Source organism: Neoarius graeffei, chromosome 18, assembly GCF_027579695.1.
Source record: "Neoarius graeffei isolate fNeoGra1 chromosome 18, fNeoGra1.pri, whole genome shotgun sequence".
In the NCBI taxonomy this organism is placed as follows: Eukaryota; Metazoa; Chordata; class Actinopteri; order Siluriformes; family Ariidae; genus Neoarius; species Neoarius graeffei.
The window spans coordinates 22,790,758-22,816,112 of NC_083586.1; the positions used below are offsets into that span (position 1 = coordinate 22,790,758).

Consider the following 25,355-nt stretch of genomic DNA (forward strand, 5'->3'; position numbering starts at 1 on the left):
ATGTATCATTTAAAGAGAAAAATTAGGTGATTTTAAATTTCATGACAACAACACATCTCAAAAAAGTTGGGACAAGGCCATGTTTCCCACTGTGAGACATCCCCTTTTCTCTTTACAACAGTCTGTAAACGTCTGGGGACTGAGGAGACAAGTTGCTCAAGTTTAGGGATAGGAATGTTAACCCATTCTTGTCTAATGTAGGATTCTAGTTGCTCAACTGTCTTAGGTCTTTTTTGTCGTATCTTCCGTTTTATGATGCGCCAAATGTTTTCTATGGGTGAAAGATCTGGACTGCAGGCTGGCCAGTTCAGTACCTGGACCCTTCTTCTACGCAGCCATGATGCTGTAATTGATGCAGTATGTGGTTTGGCATTGTCATGTTGGAAAATGCAAGGTCTTCCCTGAAAGAGACGTCGTCTGGATGGGAGCATATGTTGCTCTAGAACCTGGATATACCTTTCAGCATTGATGGTGTCTTTCCAGATGTGTAAGCTGCCCATGCCGCACGCACTAATGCAACCCCATACCCAGGGCTCGAAATTAACTTTTTTTCTTTGTGTCCCCCAGTGGTCCCGAATTCTGTGTTGTATTGTCCCGAATGGAAGCAATAGTGTCCCCATTTTTTTCCTCTCTGAAATAACCAGTGGTTAATATTATCATATGAAGTTACTATTATATTTGTAACTATGCGATTTTGAACCCTTTATATCATTTTTACAATAAGTCACAAAACACAAGTGACACATGTCCAATACATCATCTACTTCAAAATTACAGTTATTGCATTTTCAGTTTATTAAACTTTGGCGATCTCACTGTATGAATGGATACCCGTTTATTTAAAGGGGCCAACTAGCTCATTCAGAAAATGTTTCAACTCCCTACATCTGCAGTACACTTTAGCTGAAAATAAGACCCCTTTTATGTTCATTTCATCTACTTATACCTTGAATATCTGTTGGCATTTATAAGGCCAACTTATAATTTTCACCATTACCCATTTTTATGAACTTTCCGTTATCCATTACCGTTATCCATTTTTATGAACTTTCGCTGCCGAAACGTGGGTGCAAATGTTAGCAACATCAGCATAGTGGCAGGTCCGAGCCTAGTTGTGCTGCTGACTGACTAAACTTTCTGAACTAGAAAGACACCAAGAAAACTCACTTATTCTGTTGAACGGTATCTTCCGTCAATATCATCCACATCATTCCTGTTGTATTTTGTAACATGTCTAACAGTGTTCATTAAGTTCATTCAGTTGCTAGCGTTGCCTGCAGACCAGCCCTATCCACAGTAGTTCCTACCTAACCATAGCATCATAAGTCATAACTTAATAATCACAAATAACTTACTACATTGACAGGCGATGACACTTTGGATCCTGAAGGTCCCGGAGACGTTATGTCTGGGCTTTCAGTTTCTTCCCCGCGGTCGGTCCGCTTCAACCACTTCAGCATTTTTGTTCTGGCAAGAGTCGGCGCAGCGTGTGCGGTAGCAATTCCATTCCAAGTCCATATAATGCGGACTCCGGCCGAAGATTCTAGAACAGAATGCGCTCCTCTGTAGCCTACGGATGCAGGTGCATCGAAAGTGTAGCTACTATGTATTTTTCGCTGTTAACGTTTTAAAATTAAAATTGACAAATTAGGTGAATGTCTACGTATGGTTTACGGCTTTGTAAATAATATTAATGTAGAACTTTTTTTCTAGATCTGTTTTTTTCCATTGTCCCGGGATTGTCCCAGATATGATAATTTTGTGTCCCGATGACATTTTTTATGGTCCCCGGGACATCGGGACACCGTTAGTTTCGAGCGCTGCCCATACCATCAGAGATGCAGGCTTCTGAACTGAGCGCTGATAACAACTTGGGTCGTCCTTCTCCTCTTTAGTCCGAATGACACTGCGTCCCTGATTACCATAAAGAACTTCAAATTTTGATTCGTCTGACCACAGAACAGTTTTCCACTTTGCCACAGTCCATTTTAAATGAGCCTTGGCCCAGAGAAGACGTCTGCGCTTCTGGATCATGTTTAGATACGGCTTCTTCTTTGAACTATAGAGTTTTAGCTGGCAACGGCGGATGACACGGTGAATTGTGTTCACAGATAATGTTCTCTGGAAATATTCCTGAGCCCATTTTGTGATTTCCAATACAGAAGCATGCCTGTATGTGATGCAGTGCCGTCTAAGGGCCCGAAGATCACGGGCACCCAGTATGGTTTTCCGGCCTTGACCCTTGCGCACAGAGATTCTTCCAGATTCTCTGAATCTTTTGATGATATTATGCACTGTAGATGATGATATGTTCAAACTCTTTGCAATTTTACACTGTCGAACTCCTTTCTGATATTGCTCCACTATTTGTCGGCGCAGAATTAGGGGGATTGGTGATCCTCTTCCCATCTTTACTTCTGAGAGCCGCTGCCACTCCAAGATGCTCTTTTTATACCCAGTCATGTTAATGACCTATTGCCAATTGACCTAATGAGTTGCAATTTGGTCCTCCAGCTGTTCCTTTTTTGTACCTTTAACTTTTCCAGCCTCTTATTGCCCCTGTCCCAACTTTTTTGAGATGTGTTGCTGTCATGAAATTTCAAATGAACCAATATTTGGCATGAAATTTCAAAATGTCTAACTTTCGACATTTGATATGTTGTCTATGTTCTATTGTGAATACAATATCAGTTTTTGAGATTTGTAAATTATTGCATTCCGTTTTTATTTACAATTTGTACTTTGTCCCAACTTTTTTGGAATCGGGGTTGTACTTGCTATCTAGATACAGTGGCTGATGTTTGAAGTTTTGCTTCTACTGACACTGTAGTTTGTTTAAAGCAGATACGCAGAGATGAGTAGCATGCTATAGATGCAGAATGGTATAACATAGGGAAAAAAATTACAAATTCAGGTTTTGATTTTATGTACTGAAATAACTATTAGGCACAATTTTTACAATATCTATATAAATTAGTTGTTTTTACCCATTTTAACCTTGAAATCAGCATTTTAATGATTACCCATAAAACATTGTTTATAGCGCTAAAACAAGCAAAAACGTCATAAGACAGTGGAAATACTACCTTTACTACCTTCACGTGGCGTCTTTCTCGATCGCACGTGCCTAGAAGCGTACCTTCTAGAACATTCCTGGGTGGTCACGGACTGTCACGTAGCCTAGTCCGGTTGTGAAACTCGCTAAGATGGAGTATTTTCGCCAGTTTAGTGGCAAACTTTTGCGCCGCAATTTCTCTATTCTCGAAATTTGTAACCTGAAACCCTACAAGAAATGTTTCATAATGTTTGGGATTTTGAAAAATGCTTCTAGCAAGTTTATTTCGCTGTATTTTTCCGTGAAACTTGGTATAAATCATCCTTAAGTGATGAGCGTGACATTGTTATTTTGGTCTGGGTCACGGAGTTAGTTGGAAGCGGGAGGAATGAGAGTTTCTCAACTACAGCAGCACTTCTCACCATAGATGGCTGGCGTGTTTCACAGCGTTTGGGATTTACTAAATCGACTAAATCTCTAGATCTACTGAAGCTACGAGGATATAAATCACCAGGATTCTAATTTACTGGGTGAGAAGTATTATATATATATTTTTTGAAAGGTTTATTCACGCTACAAGTCCATGAAAGTTGGAATTGTTCGTGAAGGAGTTAGTTAGATTTTGGTAGCGTGACGCGCACAACAAGCAAAAGAAAAAAAATTTTCTTCCGAATTTCCTTGCTTTATCAAAATTATTTTTTGATACATTAAAAGACTGTGTTTATAATATTTAAGCGATTTTTTATTATAGAGAATATTTGATCAAAACTTTCAAAACAGCATTCAAAGTGATTTTTCACGGGTGTAAATGTTACGCGTGACGTCCATAATTACGTTAAATTTTAAGAACTAAAATTCTGTTAAAAATTCTAGATTTGTGCTATCATTCTGGGGTTTTGCTGAATAATACTTTAGGGAGTTCTCTTACAATGCTGAAAATTCAATGAGTTTTGGTGAAATTCTAGAAAAGTTATTTACATTTTAACGCGCCTGATAGCGATTGTGCTCACACAGCGTGCTACTCATAACAACCATGGCCTCACTTTCGTTTATAAATGCCTTGAGACCTCAAGAATGGCACAGGAATAGTTTTAAGCGTTAACAATAAATCTAATATAGTAATTTTTACGATTAACGTGATTTATATAGGTAGCAGTCTGAGCGAATGACCTTGATGTCCATAACGTCACAACAGGAAGTCTATCGCATGGTTTTCCCCAAAGCAGTTTAGCGTGTCGGGCCCGATACGCTTGCTCTGCCTGCCGATACGCTTAGTCGCTTTAGCTAAAATCCGATACGCTTCGATTTATACCCATACGTTAAAATTTCCTACCGACAAGTAACTAGATACATAGGAGAGCAAATAACAGATCCATTTACATATTGATTGAGATTTGCGTTAAACAAGCGGCCTTTTTTTCCAATGTTTGTGTTGATTCTGTCAAAGTAATATGTCCGCGTGGTATGATGTAAACAAACTGTAATCTGTTGGCTGTGTCAAGATCACGTGTTCAAACCGTCCAATAAAAACATAAAAAAAAACACGTCAGGCATCCTGGAAGTTTCCGATTCATTATAAGCGATCTCATTGGCTGCCGATGTTGTCCCCGACCAGACAGACAAAGCCGACTGACTTTAATAAGCTAGGAGAAGACTCGCTGGACAATTCAATCCACATCAGCATGGATGACAGCGAGATGGACTATGAGAGGGCTGGCCAACACTGGGCCAAGCAAAAGCCGAGGAGAATTAATCTGCTTTAAAGGAGTAGAAAACTTTATTCATTAGTTTGGGTTTGCAGAAAGATTATGTACTTATAAACACTCTCACGAAGTGAAGCTGTCCAAATGTGTAAAATACAGCATCATTTCAAATAATAATCATAAGCATTTTTGTCAGTGTGATGTCACTGGGATCCATTTAACAAAAGGCAGCTCCGGATTATTCTTTTGTTAAAGGCTCACAGTGACGTGTCACTGCCTTATCATTATTATTCAAAATTATGCTACATTTGACACTTAACAAATTCTCTTAATGAATGTTTTTATAAGTACATAATCTTTCTGCAAACTTAAATGTATGAATTAAGTTTTCTTTTCCTTTAAATATATGTTTTAATCTTAGTCTATTTAATAAAGTGCCAAAATTTAAACTTTATAATATGCAGTCGCCTTACTTTTCTTTTCAGTGTATCTTAGTTATACATATATTACGGTAATTGCATCAGAAACATTCTAAACCATTACAGTTATAGTAAAACAGCAACTTATTTTAAGGTGGCAGTTCTTAGGTTCAGATCCCTTTGTGATCAACAGGAGGTCATGATGATCGATTCTCTTCATTGGATTGCATAAGACGGAGCAAACCACTTTCATATTTTCATGCACATTTTTGTTACAGCACCACTTGATGATAGATAATTAAGGGATCCCCGTAGATTTTCAATCTGTCATATACCTCAGTAATCTAGAACAAAACAGTTTAACTTGCATGCTGAACTTTAAGGTGAAATTTCAAATGTGTATACATTAATACTATTTAGGTCAGAAATCATTGAAGCACTGGTAAAATCTATCCGATAATCATGTATCGAAAACCTCTCAGAGACCCTGAAAATGCACCTGAGAGCATCTATTTTCAAAAAATTTTCTGGGGGGCCATGCCCTCGGACCCCCCTAGTTTCGCTTCGCGCCATTGGCGCTCAATTGTCTGTGTTTTATCATGCCACAATTTAGGGCTTTCATTTTTTCTGAGGAAAATACTGCTATCGGTCTCATCGCCATTTCCACTATACTAAAACACAGAGCTGGCTGCATCTCCGATCCTCCATTTTGAGCTAATTTATCACCGTGTCACATAGAGGTGTTGCTGGCGGGTGCAGCAACACGACAGAAGGTGGATTTATGTTGCATTTACGGCCCAAGAATGTTCAAACTGTAAAGATTTGGATGTGTTTTGAGAGAAGTTCATGGGCACATTGGGTGGCTATGAAGTGGTCTCTCCTCTGCACATTTTACTGAAGACTCGTACGAAACCTCTGATCTGTTGAGGAGCGTTGGCTATAAGCCCGTATTGAAAGAGGCTGCAGTACCAACAATTAAAGGAAAAAAAAAACAAGTATTAATTTTATTAATTTTATTTTTTTTTAAAGGAAAGTAAGGTCAGTTGCACCAGTCCTCCCGGAGTGAGCCAAGGGTTGGTGGTAAAACCTGGGACGGAACGGGACGTGACGTATCGCTCGGGCAGTAACCGCCCTGCGGTTGTTGCCAAAACCGGTGACGTCCCGTTTCGTCCCAGGTTTTAGTAATTGCCTGAGCCGAGCAGTAATGGCGGAGTACTCAGTATGGAGAAAATGGAGAATGAGTAGAGCAGCCGTCTGATTTCTCCGCTGGATGTGCTCGCCTCAGCAGCAATATCTTGCCCTTACATGGAAGAAGCGAATGAACGGAGAACTGAACGAACAACTGAAAGTCAGATTGTTTCAAAACAATCAGCCACAAGATCGGCCTTCAGGTAAGCTCCGACTCTCATTTGGATACAAAACAACTCATTGTTTCCCTGCATTTAGATTAATCCATGTAACTTATATTGTGTGTTAAGTTAGCGGTATAAGATTATTTAATTTGCTTCAGAATGTGATTGTCTCATTTCATCTGATTATTTAATTAGCCTTTTACATTTTATCAGTGAAAATGCATGCATGTACATGTATGCTGCATAAGTTATAACACCCATCCTGTTTTAATGAGAGTCAAAGTCAAATCAGTCTTAGTTGAGCGAGTCGGTGACGGGATTTCTTACTTTCACCATAAATGTTTATTTATATGACTTTGGTCTCTAGCTGTAAAAGGCCTCGGCCTTAAAACCGGTTACCGCTGTGACGTCACGCACTCAGGGCTGGCTGGCTCAGTGGGGCAGCTCGAATACGCCAACTTTGCGGTCGATTTTAACTCTCAAATTATATTATATATTTTTTTAATTCCCATTTATGCAGCATACAAGAGTCAAGGATGGAGATACTATCCACTCAGAAATGTATTTAAAAATAAAGGTTCTGCGTATCTGCTTTAAGTACAGTGGCTCTGTATTTTACATTTCTGGTTGTGGTGAAACATGATGTATTTGATACCTTAAAGTGCATATGACGGGTAAATTCAGGAGCAAGATCAGTGTAGTTCTCCTATTTTATATTAAACTTTGGTCAAATATCTGTCACATTCCGCGCAATTTTTTTACCTTGCGCAATACCAGAAAAATTCAGTTGAAATCGAGCCATTTGAGGCGAATTGGTCCGCCTCTGAAAAAACTTGGCATTTGGATTTCCCGGCAAACATTGATTTTTGTGACGTCGCGTGCGGGACGCCTCCTTCTGAATCCTACGTCAGCGCTGGTTTGTTTATGAGAAAACGACCTGGTGGTTTTCTGCAAATTTCTTCAACGTTATCGCGTAATTATTAAAATGGTTAACAGATGTATCGTAGGAGGGTGTAGCAACACCAATCTTGATGGGATTAGTACTCATCGTTTCCCAAAAAAACGGACAATGAGAGAGAAATGGGAGCGCTTCGTGCGAGGCACCCGGAAAAATTGGCTACATGCTACAGACTACAGCGTTATTCGCGGTGCTCACTTCACAAGGCCCGACAACTTTGAGAACTATTTGCAGTGGGAAATGGGCTTCGCGAGGCAACTTGATCTGAAAAAAGACCCAGTTCCATTTGTCAGAATGCCCAAAGCAACACCGTCTCCATCTGTGTCAGCGTCACCAAAGGAGCCAGCCGTGTTCGTCTCCCCGACAGAAGGCGAAGTACCGCATCCACTGATGCCCTCGAAGCCGAGGACCAAGCAGAGCCGAGAAAAAGACCAAGAAAATCGGCAATTCACAAGTTGACTGTTGCCAGGGTAAGAAATAATTCTGACATCTCATTACATTCTTCATCCAAAGGTGAAGTAACATTGCGCTCCGGTGACGATTCCATATTTCAATGCAAAATCGCTAGCTGCTAAACTTGGTCTACACAGGCTGTGCACTGAAACCGTGCAAAGCTCTGGCAGCCTGCTGGCGCTTCCGCAGGTGACGTTACGAATCTGGCTCCAGACTCCCTGGGGATTTTTCCAGACGCGTTTTGTTATTTTATTTTTTTCTGCTGTAGACAGATGGCCTTGTGCAAAATTACCCTTCTGGAGGTGTGTGTAAAGGGACATGCGTTCATATAAAAAAAAAAATTGGTCCAGGATATGCACTTTAATAAATATAGTTTGGTTCAAGATACCAGCTTCATATTTTGTGAATATATTAATGAAGACATGCGCTTTCCAGCGGTGTAATTCTTTTTATGGTAGGCCTGGTCATGCAAGACCAATATGCATTTGAAATATAGGCGTGAAATGAATTTTCTCTCTTTTAGAAAAATACTTAGCAAAATAGTACTACAACATGAGAAATAAATAGCAAAATGTGCTTCAATATAGAAATGCAGAGGGCCAAAACTGCTCCAAAGCACAAACTAATCTTTTTTTTTTTCTTTTACAGTTTTCAGCAAGCTATAAACTAGGGATGTTAACCGATGACCGTTTGACCAGTGGTTGACCGAATCAACGTCAACCGGTTAATTTTTTTTTTGGTTGTCGGTTAAAAAATAAAAATTAAAAAAATCAATCGTTTTGAAGCTGCCGATTTTGGAGCGGAGAACCTGGAATTCTGTGTTGTAAACGCTTGGGGCATGCCATGCGGTGTAAGGACAACAGCTGACAAATCAGAAACACCCATTCAGTCATGTCCCACCCTCCCGCCCCAGTTGAAGACAGCTGACAAATCAGAAACACCCATTCAGTCATGTCCCACCCTCCCGCCCCAGTTGAAGACAGCTGACAAATCAGAAACACCCATTCAGTCATGTCCCGCCCTCCCGCCCCAGTTGAAGACAGCTGACAAATCAGAAACACCCATTCAGTCATGTCCCGCCCTCCCACCCCAGTTGAAGACAGCTGACAAATCAGAAACACCCATTCAGTCATGTCCCGCCCTCCCGCCCCAGTTGAAGACAGCTGACAAATCAGAAACACCCATTCAGTCATGTCCCGCCCTCCCGCCCCAGTTAAAGACAGCTGACAAATCAGAAAAACCCATTCAGTCATGTCCCGCCCTCCCACCCCAGTTGAAAACAGCTGCCACTCGGCGAGAGAAAAGTGTAGATACAGGCTTTTTAGCTTACAAATTACTATTGGTTTTTTTTTTATTATTATTAGAAGGCACATGGAGTTTAGTCCTGCCTTGGCCAGTGCATTCTGAAAGTATGTTTCGGTCTGTAGCCAGCAACGCACGTTATTGCAGATCATATCTCTCCACACAAACTAAAGGCGCAGATGCCGACTTTTTCACGGCTGAATCGTGCAGATCCGATTTTTTTTTTTAGGGGGGGGTGTTGGAGTGTCTGAATAATTTCATCAGAGTAAATTCTGTATTAAAATTACTACATAAGCAAATGCCGTTGAAATTATTCAGACACTCCAACGCCCCCCCCCCCAAAAAAATCGGATCTGCACGATTCAGCCGTGAAAAAGGCGGCATCCGCCAAAAGGCGCGCTGTTTGCATCCCTGTTAAACTCATAGGTTAACCGACTTTAACCGGCTAATGAGGCTCGGTGGTCGGTCAAGATTTTTTTTTAGTTTTCGCCATCCCTACTATAAACTGACAAATATGCAACTGTGGATCTTCTTTTATAGTAGTGTAAGAACAACGCTTGAAAATGTCATGCCTCTAGCATGAACAGTTCAAAAGTAATGACTTCTTGAACTTGGCATCTTTTTCTCCACCGCTCGTTTTTACAGTGAAATCAGTGTCACGCCTCGTTTTTAAAGCCCCGATATCTCAAAAACTAATAAAAGATATACAGCTGGAATTTTGTATGGTGTTTACTGGGAATAATAACAGAGTTTGTGAAAGCATGAAGCAAATCGGAGATGGTCAGTCGGGAATATTTTCCGAAGTCTGGTGATTTGAGGTGGATTTACCCGCTTATTAAACATTTATGGAAAGTTTCTTTTTAACCTTGAGAGACAGAGAGGGGTGGAGGGGAGATGGTAAGAGAGAACAACTGTTTATAGCTGCTATAACATGCCGGCATGTTTATGTTCCGTAACATTAAACGTAACTGTCAAAAGGTTAGCATCCTAAAGGTATGACGTCCTGTTTGGCAAATTGCTGTGGTATAAGAAGAAAACACCTGTTAGTGAAAAGTAAATTCTTGGCTGTAACAGTAACTCTGCTGTTCATCATTGATTATTTTCCTCCAGCAGCACAGACTGTCGTAATTAATGCTGTGAGGCCATCCTTAAAAAAAATCCGTTTCCTGTCCACCGGGTGAGCAAAAAAATTTTCAGTAGGGAGGGGGGGGGATTTTTTTTTTTTTTTTATGTATGGATGGATAAGAAATCGCAATGCCGTGTTTGCTTTTTCTTTCAGTACTTTATTACAAAAGCAGACACATTTAATAAAATATGACGGTTTAATCAACTGAAACTTGTACAAAAACTTTAAGTTAGCATTTTAAATGCAGACTGCAACATTTGCAAAACTTTTACAAAAGGTACTTAAAATGTCCGACACACGGACTTTTTGTAGTTCTGAATCGAGCGTTAGGCCGAGTTCGGATGAAATTACACTATTAAAATGATCACTGAATGATTTGTTTTTCTGAGTCTTTACTATTTTGTTGCTCGCTAGAATACCATTTTGCGATTTCACACTTAAGCGAATGTTTGAAAACTCCGGATCTCATTCCTTCATGGTGGCTGACATTTTTTTGTGCCGCACGGCGCATGCGCAGAGCTGATTCAGTTCAGAGTGCGCGCGCACTCGGCGGAGGCAGTAGTGTGTCGGAGGGAACAGAAGCAGAGATGACGCTTATTTTGTCTCCGGTAAACCAGTCTTCTCTCGTTCAATTCCGTGCTGGCATCAAAAGACACCGTTGGTTGTAAATGAAGCCAAACTGAGTGGTTGGAGTGGATTTTCATACACAAATGGAGAAATGTTCGCTGAGTGTGTAATTGTGTCGCCGCCACTGCAGACCGTTGTCGTTGTTAATTCATAGCATGCTCAGCTGCGTGAATGTGTCATGCAGCGAAAATAAGAGATTCACAAGCCAGGAACGCCTCATGATGCAATACGCAAGAAAAGAGAGAAGATTTACTGCCGTTTTACTTTGTATTTGAGTAAAGTGAATAAATAAATGGTCTGTGGAAAATACATTTAATCCTGGGAACTGCGTGCACAGGAGTTTATTTTGTGTTTACTCCCCCCGGCTGGCTACTTATTTGTCACGGCTGGCTACTATGAGCCTTAGTGGAAGAATGCGGAAATGTCAAGTTCGATTTTAGATTTACGAACCTGAAAAAAATGTCAAAAAAACGGCGTTAAAAAAAAATTTCAACCGCACAAACGGCACTCACCCGGCCGGTGGACCGGAAACAGAACATTTTTTAATAATGGCCTGATCTGACGCGAGTTGTGCAGTAAACATGAACGTGATCGACGCAACTCACCACTGATGACTGCTGGTTGGTCCTCCGTGATGAAGACCCGCCCCTTGTGTGACCAGCCTTTGCTGGTTTCCGTAGTGAACGTGTGGAGCGGAGACGTTTGCGTGATCGCAGGTGTGTGGGGTCCGGGCTGAGAGCGAGTGCTTGCGTGCGCTCGCCGTGTTGTCGTATCGGGCAGCTGGAGGATCTGCACGGCTCTGCTCGTGGTGAGACGGTTTGGGATCGGCGTCGTCGTTATAAAGTAACTCGTCTGAAGGTTTGCCGGTGGCGTGCTGGTGGTAACGGTGTTGACTGGAGGAGAAGTGAGACGTAACCGCGGTGGCGCAGCAGGATTCGGAGCCGTAGGCGTTGTCGCTGGTCTAGATTCAGACAGGTTATTTGTTACGGTGTTCATTTCTGTGATCTCGTCATCATGATCGGTATTTGTCTGTACTTCGGAGCCGGTGCTAGAGTTTGCTTCCGCTGTGATCAGACCCTCGAGCGCCGTGGTAGGATTGTTTCGAAGGGTCGTGAGAACAGACAGAAGGACGCTAGTCGGACGTGCGCTCGAGTGCACGGGTTCATCCTGACCGAGTGTGTTTGCTGAATATGAGGCTGATATAGAGGTCAAGTCCCGTCTCGGTGATGTAACGGAACCGGAGCGCGATTCCGACAGCGTAGGAAGAATTTCAGAAGACGGGCGCTGCGTGTTAAGATCACTCGTCCTTTGGTTCGTAGTGTGTTCACTGTGGATGGTGTGTGAAGCCTGTGTAGTCGCCGAGTCTGTGTTTGGGGAATTGCTGTAATACGGAGTGTATGAGTAATACTCTGTCCTTTTCCTGTTTATAGCTGTTACATTTTCCGTAGCGTTTGAGTGACTATCTGAAAGCGTAGCTGTATCGACGTGGCTGTGTGAAACCGGCGCTCTAGGAGTGTCAGTCACGGTGCTTGAATCATCAAAAACTGATGAGCGAGTATGATTAGAAATATTTTTGTTAACGCGAGTTGATCGGGGCAAGCGATACGTTTGGCCTGCCTGTATTTCTGACGTGTCCGTGTATGCTGATGACCTCGCTGTGCCGTCACTTGTATACGTGACGCCGTTGAACTCGGAGACCTCGGGATCTGAGACCAAGTTTGATTCATCAGTCACGGATAAATCTGGGTTGTTTTGGTCCATGTGATGAGTAAAACGATCCGTTTCACTTGAACGATAAGCCGCATTCGTTCCCTCACTGGCTGTGTGTGATGACATCACTGACATGTCATGTCCAACAGTGACGTCGTGTGATTCGGAAGTCCGGAGATCTGTAACCGTAGCTCCATTTCTAATAGTACTTAAATGAAGTCGACTCACCGGAGGTGCTGATGACATCACGGTGATGTCACTACTATGAAAAATGTTCGAGTCCGGTGGATCGAGCGCATCGGAGTGAACCGAGGGCGTGTCCGTGTCGTCGTGTATATCCGAGTAGATTTTTATAGTACGTGGAATTCTTTCTGGAAGAGCGCTCGTGCCTGTGTTTGAATATTCGCTTGTCACTGTGGTTCTTAAAAAAAGGCCTGGCTGTTGTGTTTCAGCGCTAAACAGACTCGAATCATGTTCTTTTTCGGAAAACAAGAGCTTGGAATCGGTGAGTGAGTGTGGAGCGGTGCGAGCGAGGTCAGAGATCACAGTTCCAGCTTTTTCCTGTCCATTGTGTGTGCTTTCCTGTGGAACAACATGGAGTCTGGTCTTATCGCCCGATCCGGTGTACTCTCCGCCCTGACGTACACTCGCAGTCTGGAGTGTGCGCGCGCTCCTGAATGAAAAAGTGTCTGGGAGGCGGGTCACGCCTGTGGAACCGTCCCGAGAGGGAGACGCAAGGTCACTGTGGGAGTCCGGGTATGGAAATTGAGATGGATTGGGATCCTCCTCTGATGTGTTAAATCCTGAGGAACAACACCACCCCACACACACACACACACACACACACGAGAGAGAGAGAGAGAGATAATAAATAGAAACGGGAATTTCTTGAACTTTTCAAGGGCAAAGAATTTCAACCCTGAAGGAACTAAAGGTTCCATATTTGAAAGGAAACCGCTTCAAAAGTCAAGGCAGTAAATTCTGAGACGGCTTCAGTTCGAAACCTTAAATAAAATTTCCCACTTTTTGTGAACTTTATGAACCTCTGGACAATTCAAATTCATATCATTTAAAATGAAAATAAATTGCTGTGTTCGTGTTGAAAATATTCTCGTGGAACTCTGACGCCTTACGTCACGCCGTCTTTCCGCTACCTGAAAACGTCACGTTCTCGCCCTTTCCTTCTACAACGAGTGTCTCATTCCCAAATGTTATCCTCACGTGTGTATCCTATGAGTAGCACGCTGTGTGAGCACAATCGCTATCAGGCACGTTAAAATGTAAATAACTTTTCTAGAATATCACCAAAACTCATTGAATTTTCAGCATTGTAAGAGAACTCCCTAAAGTATTATTCAGCAAAACCCCAGAATGATAGCACAAATCTAGAATTTTTAACAGAATTTTAGTTCTTAAAATTTAACGTAATTATGGACGTCACGCGTAACATTTACACCCGTGAAAAATCACTTTGAATGCTGTTTTGAAAGGTTTGATCAAATATTCTCTATAAAAAAAATAAAATAAAAAAAAACAAATCGCTTAAATATTATAAACACAGTCTTTTAATGTATCAAAAAATAATTTTGATAAAGCAAGGAAATTCGGAAGAAAATTTGTTTTTTCTTTTGCTTGTTGTGCGCGTCACGCTACCAACATCTAACTAACCCCTTCATGAACAATTCCAACTTTCATGGACTTGTAGCGCGAATAAACCTTTCAAAAAAAAAAAAAAAAATTATATATATATATATATATATATATATATATATATATATATAAAAAAAATACTTCTCACCCAGTAAATTAGAATCCTGGTGATTTAGGGTGTATTCACACCTACATTGTTTGGTCCGGACCAAATGACTAAATGAACCAAATTTCCCTTGGTCCGGACCTTTTGGGTTGGTCTGAATACAAACCACCGAACTCTGGTCCGGACCAAACAAGCGGACCGAGACCGAGCTGCAAGGTCGGACTCGGTCCGGACCAAAGGAACCCTGGTGCGGACCTTTTGGAGGTGTGAAAGCAGACCGGACCTAATCCGACAGTTTTGCTTTTTTGTACCTCGGGAGCTTCCGTCGTTTGTCGAGCATTATGGGAAACAGAGTCTTGACACTCCACCGCAAAGCGCAAACACTGTTTCGGTTGTCAAGGGAACCTTACAACAGTCGTTCAGTCATTCAGGCCAGTGGTAGGCTAGACTACAGAGTACAAAAAATGAGTAGGGGGCAAACGTGGGCCGAGGAAGAAACGCGCACCCTTGTGGATATATGGGCAGATGTCCACATATCTGAGCTTTTGGAGAGAACACACAAAAATGCCGACGTGTTTGCTGTATTCAGTGAGAAAATGAAGGAGAAGGGGTTCACGCGCTCCCCAGAACAATGTCGGCTAAAAGTGAAGAAACTCCGTCAGACCTACATTAAAATCAGGGACATTCTTTCAAAAAGTGGCGGCACTAGCGACGCAAAAAAGAAATTCATCTATTGCGTGAAGAGCCAGAACTGTCACAACATGATGTGCGCTCATCAGCGCTATCCTCCGTAGCCGCCGTGCCCTTTGAAGTCGCCGTTGATAAATTACTTGTACAACAGCATAGTAATCGCACAATTGTGAAAACAGTAAAAACTGGAAAAAACATATAGCTTTGATGACATTAAAAAGAATAACAGCACGGAAAGCCTCCATGACTACTTTTGAACTTAACGCTTTGTGCGCGTGTCGTCTCTGACCAATAGCTGAACGACCTCAGGGCGCGTGGCTTTGTTGACAGATTTTGGTCCGCTTACTAAAATGTACAGTGTGAAAGCGAACCGCACCAAAATGAAAAAAAAAAAAACATTTGGTTCGGACCAAAGCAAGTGAACTATCGAACTATCCTGGTCTGAATACACCCTTATATCCTCGTAGCTTCAGTAGATCTAGAGATTTAGTCGATTTAGTAAATCCCAAACGCTGTGAAACACGCCAGCCATCTATGGTGAGAAGTGCTGCTGTAGTTGAGAAACTCTCATTCCTCCCGCTTCCAACTAACTCCGTGACCCAGACCAAAATAACAATGTCACGCTCATCACTTAAGGATGATTTATGCCAAGTTTCACGGAAAAATACAGCGAAATAAACTTGCTAGAAGCATTTTTCTAAATCCCAAACATTATGAAACATTTCTTGTAGGGTTTCAGGTTACAAATTTCAAGAATAGAGAAATTGCGGCGTTTGCCACTAAACTGGCGAAAATACTCCATCCTAGCGAGTTTCACAACTGAACTAGGCTGCGTGACAGTCCGTGACCACCCAGGAATGTTCTAGAAGGTACGCTTCTAGGCACGTACGATCAAGAAAGACGCCACGTGAAGGTAGTAAAGGTAGTATTTCCACTGTCTTATGACGTTTTTGCTTGTTTTAGCGCGATAAACAATGCATTATGGGTAATCATTAAAATGATGATTTCAAGGTTAAAATGGGTAAAAACAACTAATTTATATAGATATTGTAAAAATTGTGCCTAATAGTTATTTCAGTACATAAAATCAAAACCCGAATTTGTAATTTTTTTCCCTATGTTATACCATTCTGCATCTATAGCATGCTACTCATCATCCCTGTCTGGGCGAACGATTTTAATCCAGACGGTTTGATTCTGCCGTGTGTAGATAATCCGAGTGCAGGTGATCTGATTCTGGTTGGTACTCAGTACATCGCTGCTTGTCTGCAGACTTAAAGGAAAGGAGAACCAAACAGAACCGCTCCTCTGTCGAAGAGCATCGATTTTTCCACCGCAGTCTCGCGTCACTTCTGACAGGACAATATCTATATTTACACACACACACTTATTATTAAACTGTAGCTCCATCAGGGACGTGCAGCTCTGAGGTTCTTCAACTTTTCCAGACGATCACACGAAATTTCAGTAAAATACAGAGAGAGTTTTAATTTTCTTTGGGTTTTCTGAAATCAACACAGGGTCAGAAATTTACATACAGCACACCTAATATTTGGGTAAAACGTCTCTTTGCAAGATTCACCTTGACCAAACATGTGTGTTTACCCTGAACAAGCTTCTGGCAGAATTCTGGTTGGATGTTTCATGATTCTTCATGGTAGAATTGATAGAGTTCAATTAAATTTGGGGGTTTTTTTTCTTCCCATGGACTCGACTTATAAGCACGCTCCATACATTTTCAACAGGGTTGAAATCAGGACTTGTTTTAAGTTTAATGTTCGCCTGCTTTATCCTCCACAACCAGCTCTGATGCGTGTTTGGGTTCATTGTCCTGTTGTAACTCCCAAGTCGTGTTCAAATTTCTGATGGTTTATGCTGAAGAATTCCGAGGTCGTCGTCCTTCTTCATTATTCCATCCACTTTGTGCAATGAACCAGTTCCACTGGCAGCAAAACAGCCCCAGAGCATGATGATCCTACCACCACCACCAGCTGGTACAGTGTCCCTCTGTACATGGTGGTCATTGTGGCCAAACAACTCAATCTTTGTCTCATCTGACCATACAGCTTTCCTCCAGAAGATCCATGTGGTCAGCTTCAAACTTTAGTTAAGCCTGAAGGTGTCAATTTTGGAGCAAGGGGTTATTTCTTGGATAGCAGCCTCTTAGTCCATGGTGATCTGAACTGTAGACAGTGATCCATCAGCTTCCAGTTCATGGCAGGGCTATGCCACGGTGGTTCCCAGGTTGTTCCTGACCATCCAAACCAATTTCCTTTCAGCTGAGGGTGATCGTTTGGGTTTTCTTGAAGCAAAGTGGCTTGGCAAAGTGACTACATCTCACAATAACTTGCATACAATTGTTTGAACTGATCCTGGAATTTGCAGTTGTTTAGAAATGGTTCCAAGAGACATTCCGGACTTGTGTATATCTGCGATCCTCTTTCTCAGATCTGCACTGAGCTCCTTGGACTTCCCCATTTTACTGTGTGTTGGTCAATCCAATGAGTGCTGTAAACAAACCCTTTTAATGAAGGCACAGAGAAGCTACCAGCTGTAGTCAATCATGACCACTAACCGGAAGTTAAGAGACCTCGGCCTTGGCAAGATAAGAGACATTTTGGAAGTGTCAGCAGCTCTGAATTAATAATCTAAGTGAGCGTATGTCAATTTTTTGACTCCGTGTTGATTTCAGAAAACCCAAAGAAAATTAAAACTTGTGCACCAAATTCGTGTTGTTGTTTTTTTTTATTAAAGATGCATGCTGTACAATCATTCTGCTACAGGAAAAGAATAGTTCAAAGAATTAAGCCACTGGGCTGCGACAGCCTGCGACTAGTTGGAGACAACAGTTGTGATAAAATATGCGAATTAGCGACAATTTTCACTTGGAATCACTGATATTCACATATTTTACCGCAATTGTTGTATCTCCAACTAGTCGCAGCCCAGTGAGATACTGGCTCGCACTTCCTGTCTCAACTCGCACTTCCTGTCTCACGGAAAATGACTTGAGAAGGGTTCGCAACGGCTTTGCGACACCAGCGACGCATGTGTGGCTATTTTGAGAGAAATTTTGTGGCACGGATTTTTTGAACACATTCAAAATTTCAGCGACGAAGGAGCGACACTTTGCGACTCACGCGAGGAAATTGAGAAACCCTGCGAAGGTTTCAAGACACTTTTGAAACTCTCTCGCGAATGACGTTCGCAATTTGTCGCAGCCCAGTGAGATACCGCCCTTACTGAAAGCCCAAATATCGCCATGACATTCATGTCACTGTGAGTAAACTTCCGACCACAACTGCATCTTGGAGCTGTTAGTGGTTCTTATTACAAGTTAAATCGATTCAAAAATAGATGTCGGCTATGAACACTTTTCCTTTTTTGCCGATAGCTAAATCCGACAACTTCCTCCAATTCCCTCCATTTGTCGTAATACGTTATCGTTTCCATAGTAACACCTCATACACATACAGGGACGTGCTGCATGATTTAAAATCTATGGATAATAAAGAACTTGTTAACTGACAGAAATAGACTCGTTGATATGGAAGGAGTCTCCAGTCTCAGGGATTTGGAACGGTTTTCGAAAATGGAAGGAGGAGTTTATGCTTTGTAACGTAGCTACGACTTTTTTGCCTCACTGAATCAAAACATAAGACATAAAAGTCAGACACTATTAATGAAAAATATATGACGAATCAATTTGGAATAAAAATAAACTGATTGCTGGAGAGGAATAAAAAACTTTGGGACGTGACCTGTTTTATTCTTTACATAATAATCACGGCTCGAAATTCGCGGTGGTCCGGTCGCCCGAGGCGACTTAATTTGTCATTTGGCGGGTAATTCCTGTCACTAGCCAGCCCGGCTGGCTAGTTGAAAATAAAAAATTATATATGAAGTGAAGATTCAGACACACCGTCAACTAAAGCCACCACATATTAAGCGCGTGCCGTGTCTGTGTTAATCGATGTGTTTATTGGCAGGACGGAAAATACCGAAGAATTCCGAATCATATTGTGTACGAGTCAGGCTGTCGGTTTTTTCATTACTGCGCATGTATATAACGCGTCTCGTTGAATATCGCGATAATCACGTTATCAAATTCAATAGATGTGGCTACATTATCGCCCATTTAAACACGTGCGTTTTGTTGTTGTTTACATCTACATCTGCCAAAGCTACGTTGCGATGTGGAATTTTCTGAAAGGTGTACAGAAACCGCCAGAGACGGGGACAAAGCGACCTCGGTCTGAAGAGGAGAAAAAGGCCACCGATAAAGCGTACGAGAAGGAGAAACGACAAAGGACTTATAAGCAAACGTGGGAGCAGGGTAGGCTTTTTATGGAATAATTTTTTTTTCAAGTTGATTCCTAGTCAATATGAAGCTCCTAATGCTTTCTCTCTCATAAATGGTTAAATACAGAAAGCATGTTGGACATATTTTGGGTGCTATAGTCATGATAGTAAGTAGATTTGTTTTCAATACTCATACGCCAAGTTTTCCAATATATTATTATTATTATTTGTTGATATTATATTATGGTGCTCTGTGTTGTGCTCATCTATGTATTTAACAACAGTATCAAAATACTCGGGTCTTGAAATAAATGCACATTAGTCATGAACAACGGTAACTACTCTCTTTTGTGTTATTTTTGACAGAAGTAAAATTCATACATGAACAAATTTTGGCGAGTTGATTTTCTGTTTGGCGAGTTACTCTGGAAGGGAACTAGTCCGGCTGGCTGGTGAAAAAATATATGAATTTCTAGGCCTGATAATAATAATAAAGTGTTTGTTATTGATTTTTAAATGAATAAAAACTCGTGCTTTTCTATATAGTATAAAGCTTAGTATATGGTAAATAAAAGTGGAAAAACTAAGATTGCTGTATCAGATGTATTCAGTACAAGTGTCTGAATAAAGGGTTGCTTTACAATCAGGGTCCACAAGCTAAAAATCACATTTAACACTTATTATCTTCAATATCAAAAGGCTTGACTAAATAAACTTGGTTGTTTATTGTAGCTCTGTGATAGCGCTATTTACCATGCAAAAAAAAATTTGGTGATAACGTTATTTTTGGTGAATGTATGGCAATACATGTCATATTTAGCAAAATTACTCGGGTCATTGGCGGCACGGTGGTGTAGTGGTTAGCGCTGTCGCCTCACAGCAAGAAGGTCCGGGTTCGAGCCCCGTGGCCGGCGAGGGCCTTTCTGCGCGGAGTTTGCATGTTCTCCCCGTGTCCGCGTGGGTTTCCTCCGGGTGCTCCGGTTTCCCCCACAGTCCAAAGACATGCAGGTTAGGTTAACTGGTGACTCTAAATTGAGCGTAGGTGTGAATGTGAGTGTGAATGGTTGTCTGTGTCTATGTGTCAGCCCTGTGATGACCTGGCGACTTGTCCAGGGTGTACCCCGCCTTTCACCCATAGTCAGCTGGGATAGGCTCCAGCTTGCCCCTGTAGAACAGGATAAAGCGGCTAGAGATAATGAGATGAGATCATTGGAAACATAGTTAAGTTTTAATGTTGAATGCCAGTAAGTTTTCAGACTATTTTGATCAAATTAGTATGCAATTGTGTCAAAAAAAGTCCTCTCCGAGAATCACTTCATTAGTTTCTCCCAGCCCTGCTTAAAGCTACACTTAATCTTCTTTATCTTATAGCAGATTACACAAAACTACCATACACACACGTCAAAAAATTACCTGAAATCTGTTCTTTAACTCGTCCTTCACTTAAAAACGGGTACAAGAACCAGTTTGAATTTTGGACCCCTGTGACACAAACTTGTAAAACAACCCTGAACTCAGTGGCGTCAGAGGGATGTGTCGATTAATCGATTATTTACTGCTGATTCCTTCCATGAGCAGCGTTCTGAGCTCCATGTGAGGAAGTGGATGAGTGTGATCGATTTAAAAAAAAAACCCGATCCCGTTTCCTGCAGTGTTGGTTTAATACCGGTGTGTAAGTGAGGAAAGGTTGCGCTTACCTGTTATGAGAGTAAGGAGCAGACAGAAGTGTAAAAGTCTCATTTTGTGACAGGAAACATTCCGCCTGAGAGCGCGAGCGCCGAGTCAGTCCATAAACTCTACACTGTGTTCAGCTCTCTCGGTATTTCTGACCGAACCGGACCCGCGTTCTGAGGAAACATTTCTAACACACGCTCTTTTATTTTATTGTTTTATTGTTAATAATAGTTTAATGAAGGCTGCAGTTAGCGGCTCGCCTCACACTCCTCTCTCTCACAGTCCGCGCGCGCGACACCCTGTCCAATGGAGAGACGCGCGAGACACCTATGGAACGCCGTTTGGGCCAAAACGTCGAGGTCGGCGTCTCCATGAACGCGTCAAATACCCCGCTAACACGCAGGCGCGTCGCTAGGCCTTTTTACTGGGGCACGTGCCCCAGTAAAAACCAGTTGTGCCCCAGTAAGAAAATGTTGAAAGATTTTCATAACAAACTAGTTTCTTTGGCAGATCATTTATCTACTGTAAGTTGTAGGACAGAGTGTGTTTCAAACTTCTATCGCAGGGGTCACCAAACTTTTTTCTCTGGGGGCCACATTGACGTTCCTGACTGGGGGCCGGAGTCGGGTCAGCTATATAACATAGAATTGTATGACCCAGACAAATATGACCACCATCAGGCCTCATTGTGTAGTAGAGATTACTAGCCTGGCACAGCCATCCACACTACTATATCCCCACTACTATATCCCCTCTACTATATCCCCTCTACTATATCCCCACTACTATATCCCCTCTACTATATCCCCTCTACTATATCCCCCAATACTATATCCCCTCTACTATATCCCCCACTACTATATCCCCCACTACTATATCCCCACTACTATATCCCCACTACTATATCCCCAACTACTATATCCCCCACTACTATATCCCCCACTACTATATTCACACACTACTATATCCCCCACTACTATATCCCCTCTACTATATCCCCACTACTATATCCCCACTACTATATCCCCAACTACTATATCCCCCACTACTATATCCCCCACTACTATATCCCCCACTACTATATCCCCACTACTATATCCCCTCTACTATATCCCCACTACTATATCCCCCACTACTATATCCCCACTACTATATCCCCACTACTATATCCCCAACTACTATATCCCCCACTACTATATCCCCCACTACTATATCCCCCACTACTATATCCCCACTACTATATCCCCTCTACTATATCCCCCACTACTATATCCCCCACTACTATATTCACACACTACTATATCCCCCACTACTATATCCCCACTACTATATCCCCACTACTATATCCCCCACTACTATTTCCCCCACTACTATATCCCCTCTACTATATCCCCCACTACTATATCCCCCACTACTATATTCACACACTACTACATCCCCCACTACTATATCCCCACTACTATATCCCCTCTACTATATCCCCTCTACTATATCCCCCACTACTATATCCCCTCTACTATATCCCCCACTACTATATCCCCCCACTAATATATCCCCACTACTATATCCCCTCTACTATATCCCCACTACTATATCCCCTCTACTATATCCCCCACTACTATATCCCCTCTACTATATCCCCCACTACTATATCCCCTCTACTATATCCCCCACTACTATATCCCCCCACTACTATATCCCCACTACTATATCCCCTCTACTATATCCCCCACTACTATATCCCCTCTACTATATCCCCCACTACTATATCCCCACTACTATATCCCCTCTACTATATCCCCCACTACTATATCCCCTCTACTATATCCCCCACTACTATATCCCCTCTACTATATCCCCCACTACTATATCCCCCCACTACTATATCCCCACTACTATATCCCCTCTACTATATCCCCTCTACTATATCCCCCACTACTATATCCCCTCTACTATATCCCCCACTACTATATCCCCACTACTATATCCCCACTACTATATCCCCTCTACTATATCCCCCACTACTATATCCCCTCTACTATATCCCCCACTACTATATCCCCCACTACTATATTCCCCACTACTCTATCCCCACTACTCTATCCCCCCACTACTATATCCCCACTACTATATCCCCCACTACTATATTCCCACACTATTATATCCCCCACTACTCTATCCCCACTACTCTATCCCCCCACTACTATATCCCCACTACTATATCCCCCACTACTATATCCCCCACTACTATATTCCCACACTACTATATCCCCCACTACTCTATCCCCACTACTCTATCCCCCCACTACTATATCCCCCACTACTATATCCACACTACTATATCCCCACTACTCTATCCCCCCACTACTATATCCCCACTACTATATCCCCTCTACTATATCCCCCACTACTATATTCCCACACTACTATATCCCCCACTACTCTATCCCCACTACTCTATCCCCCCACTACTATATCCCCACACTACTATATCCCCCACTACTATATCCCCCACTACTATATCCCCACTACTACAACCCCGATTCCAAAAAAGTTGGGACAAAGTACAAATTGTAAATAAAAATGGAATGCAATAATTTACAAATCTCAAAAACTGATATTGTATTCACAGTAGAACATAGACAACATATCAAATGTTGAAAGTGAGACATTTTGAAATTTCATGCCAAATATTTGCTCATTTGAAATTTCATGACAGCAGCACATCTCAAAAAAGTTGGGACGGGGCAATAAGAGGCTGGAAAAGTTAAAGGTACAAAAAAGGAACAGCTGGAGGACCAAACTGCAACTCATTAGGTCAATTGACAGTAGGTCATTAACATGACTGGGTATAAAAAGAGCATCTTGGAGTGGCAGCGGCTCTCAGAAGTAAAGATGGGAAGAGGATCACCAATCCCCCTAATTCTGCGCCGACAAATAGTGGAGCAATATCAGAAAGGAGTTCGACAGTGTAAAATGCAAAGAGTTTGAACATATCATCATCTACAGTGCATAATATCATCAAAAGATTCAGAGAATCTGGAAGAATCTCTGTGCGTAAGGGTCAAGGCCGGAAAACCATACTGGGTGCCCATGATCTTCGGGCCCTTAGACGGCACTGCATCACATACAGGCATGCTTCTGTATTGGAAATCACAAAATGGGCTCAGGAATATTTCCAGAGAACATTATCTGTGAACACAATTCACCGTGCCATCCGCCGTTGCCAGCTAAAACTCTATAGTTCAAAGAAGAAGCCATATCTAAACATGATCCAGAAGCGCAGACATCTTCTCTGGGCCAAGGCTCATTTAAAATGGACTGTGGCAAAGTGGAAAACTGTTCCGTGGTCAGACGAATCAAAATTTGAAGTTCTTTATGGAAATCAGGGACGCCGTGTCATTCGGACTAAAGAGGAGAAGGACTACCCAAGTTGTTATCAGCGCTCAGCTCAGAAGCCTGCATCTCTGATGGTATGGGGTTGCATTAGTGTGTGTGGCATGGGCAGCTTACACATCTGGAAAGACACCATCAATGCTGAAAGGTATATCCAGGTTCTAGAGCAATATATGCTCCCATCCAGACGACGTCTCTTTCAGGGAAGACCTTGCATTTTCCAACATGACAATGCCAAACCACATACTGCATCAATTACAGCATCATGGCTGCGTAGAAGAAGGGTCCGGGTACTGACCTGGCCAGCGTGCAGTCCAGATCTTTCACCCATAGAAAACATTTGGTGCATCATAAAACGGAAGATACGACAAAAAAAGACCTAAGACAGTTGAGCAACTAGAATCCTACATTAGACAAGAATGGGTTAACATTCCTATCCCTAAACTTGAGCAACTTGTCTCCTCAGTCCCCAGACGTTTACAGACTGTTGTAAAGAGAAAAGGGGATGTCTCACAGTGGTAAACATGGCCTTGTCCCAACTTTTTTGAGATGTGTTGTTGTCATGAAATTTAAAATCACCTAATTTTTCTCTTTAAATGATATATTTTCTCAGTTTAAACATTTGATATGTCATCTATGTTCTATTCTGAATAAAATATAGAATTTTGAAACTTCCACATCATTGCATTCCGTTTTTATTTACAATTTGTACTTTGTCCCAACTTTTTTGGAATCGGGGTTGTATATCCCCCACTACTATACCCACACTACTATATCCACACTACTATATCCCCACTACTATATCCCCCACTACTATATCCACACTACTATA

General features: G+C 41.9%; 1 protein-coding gene across 1 annotated transcript in view; it reads right to left on the minus strand.

Moving 5' to 3' along the window:
- The window catches only part of si:ch211-14k19.8 (mucin-3B), a 54,366-nt gene extending 32,973 nt beyond the window's left edge, over positions 1-21,393 (minus strand). Inside the window, exons 1-2 of the mRNA XM_060898557.1 lie at positions 21,151-21,393; positions 11,601-13,508 (exon numbers count right to left, since the gene is read on the minus strand). Coding sequence (XP_060754540.1) covers positions 11,601-13,508; positions 21,151-21,193 — 1,951 coding nt within the window. The 5' untranslated portion in view covers positions 21,194-21,393. The remainder of the gene's footprint in view (positions 1-11,600; positions 13,509-21,150) is intronic.
- Between the last annotated feature and the right edge of the window lie 3,962 nt (positions 21,394-25,355).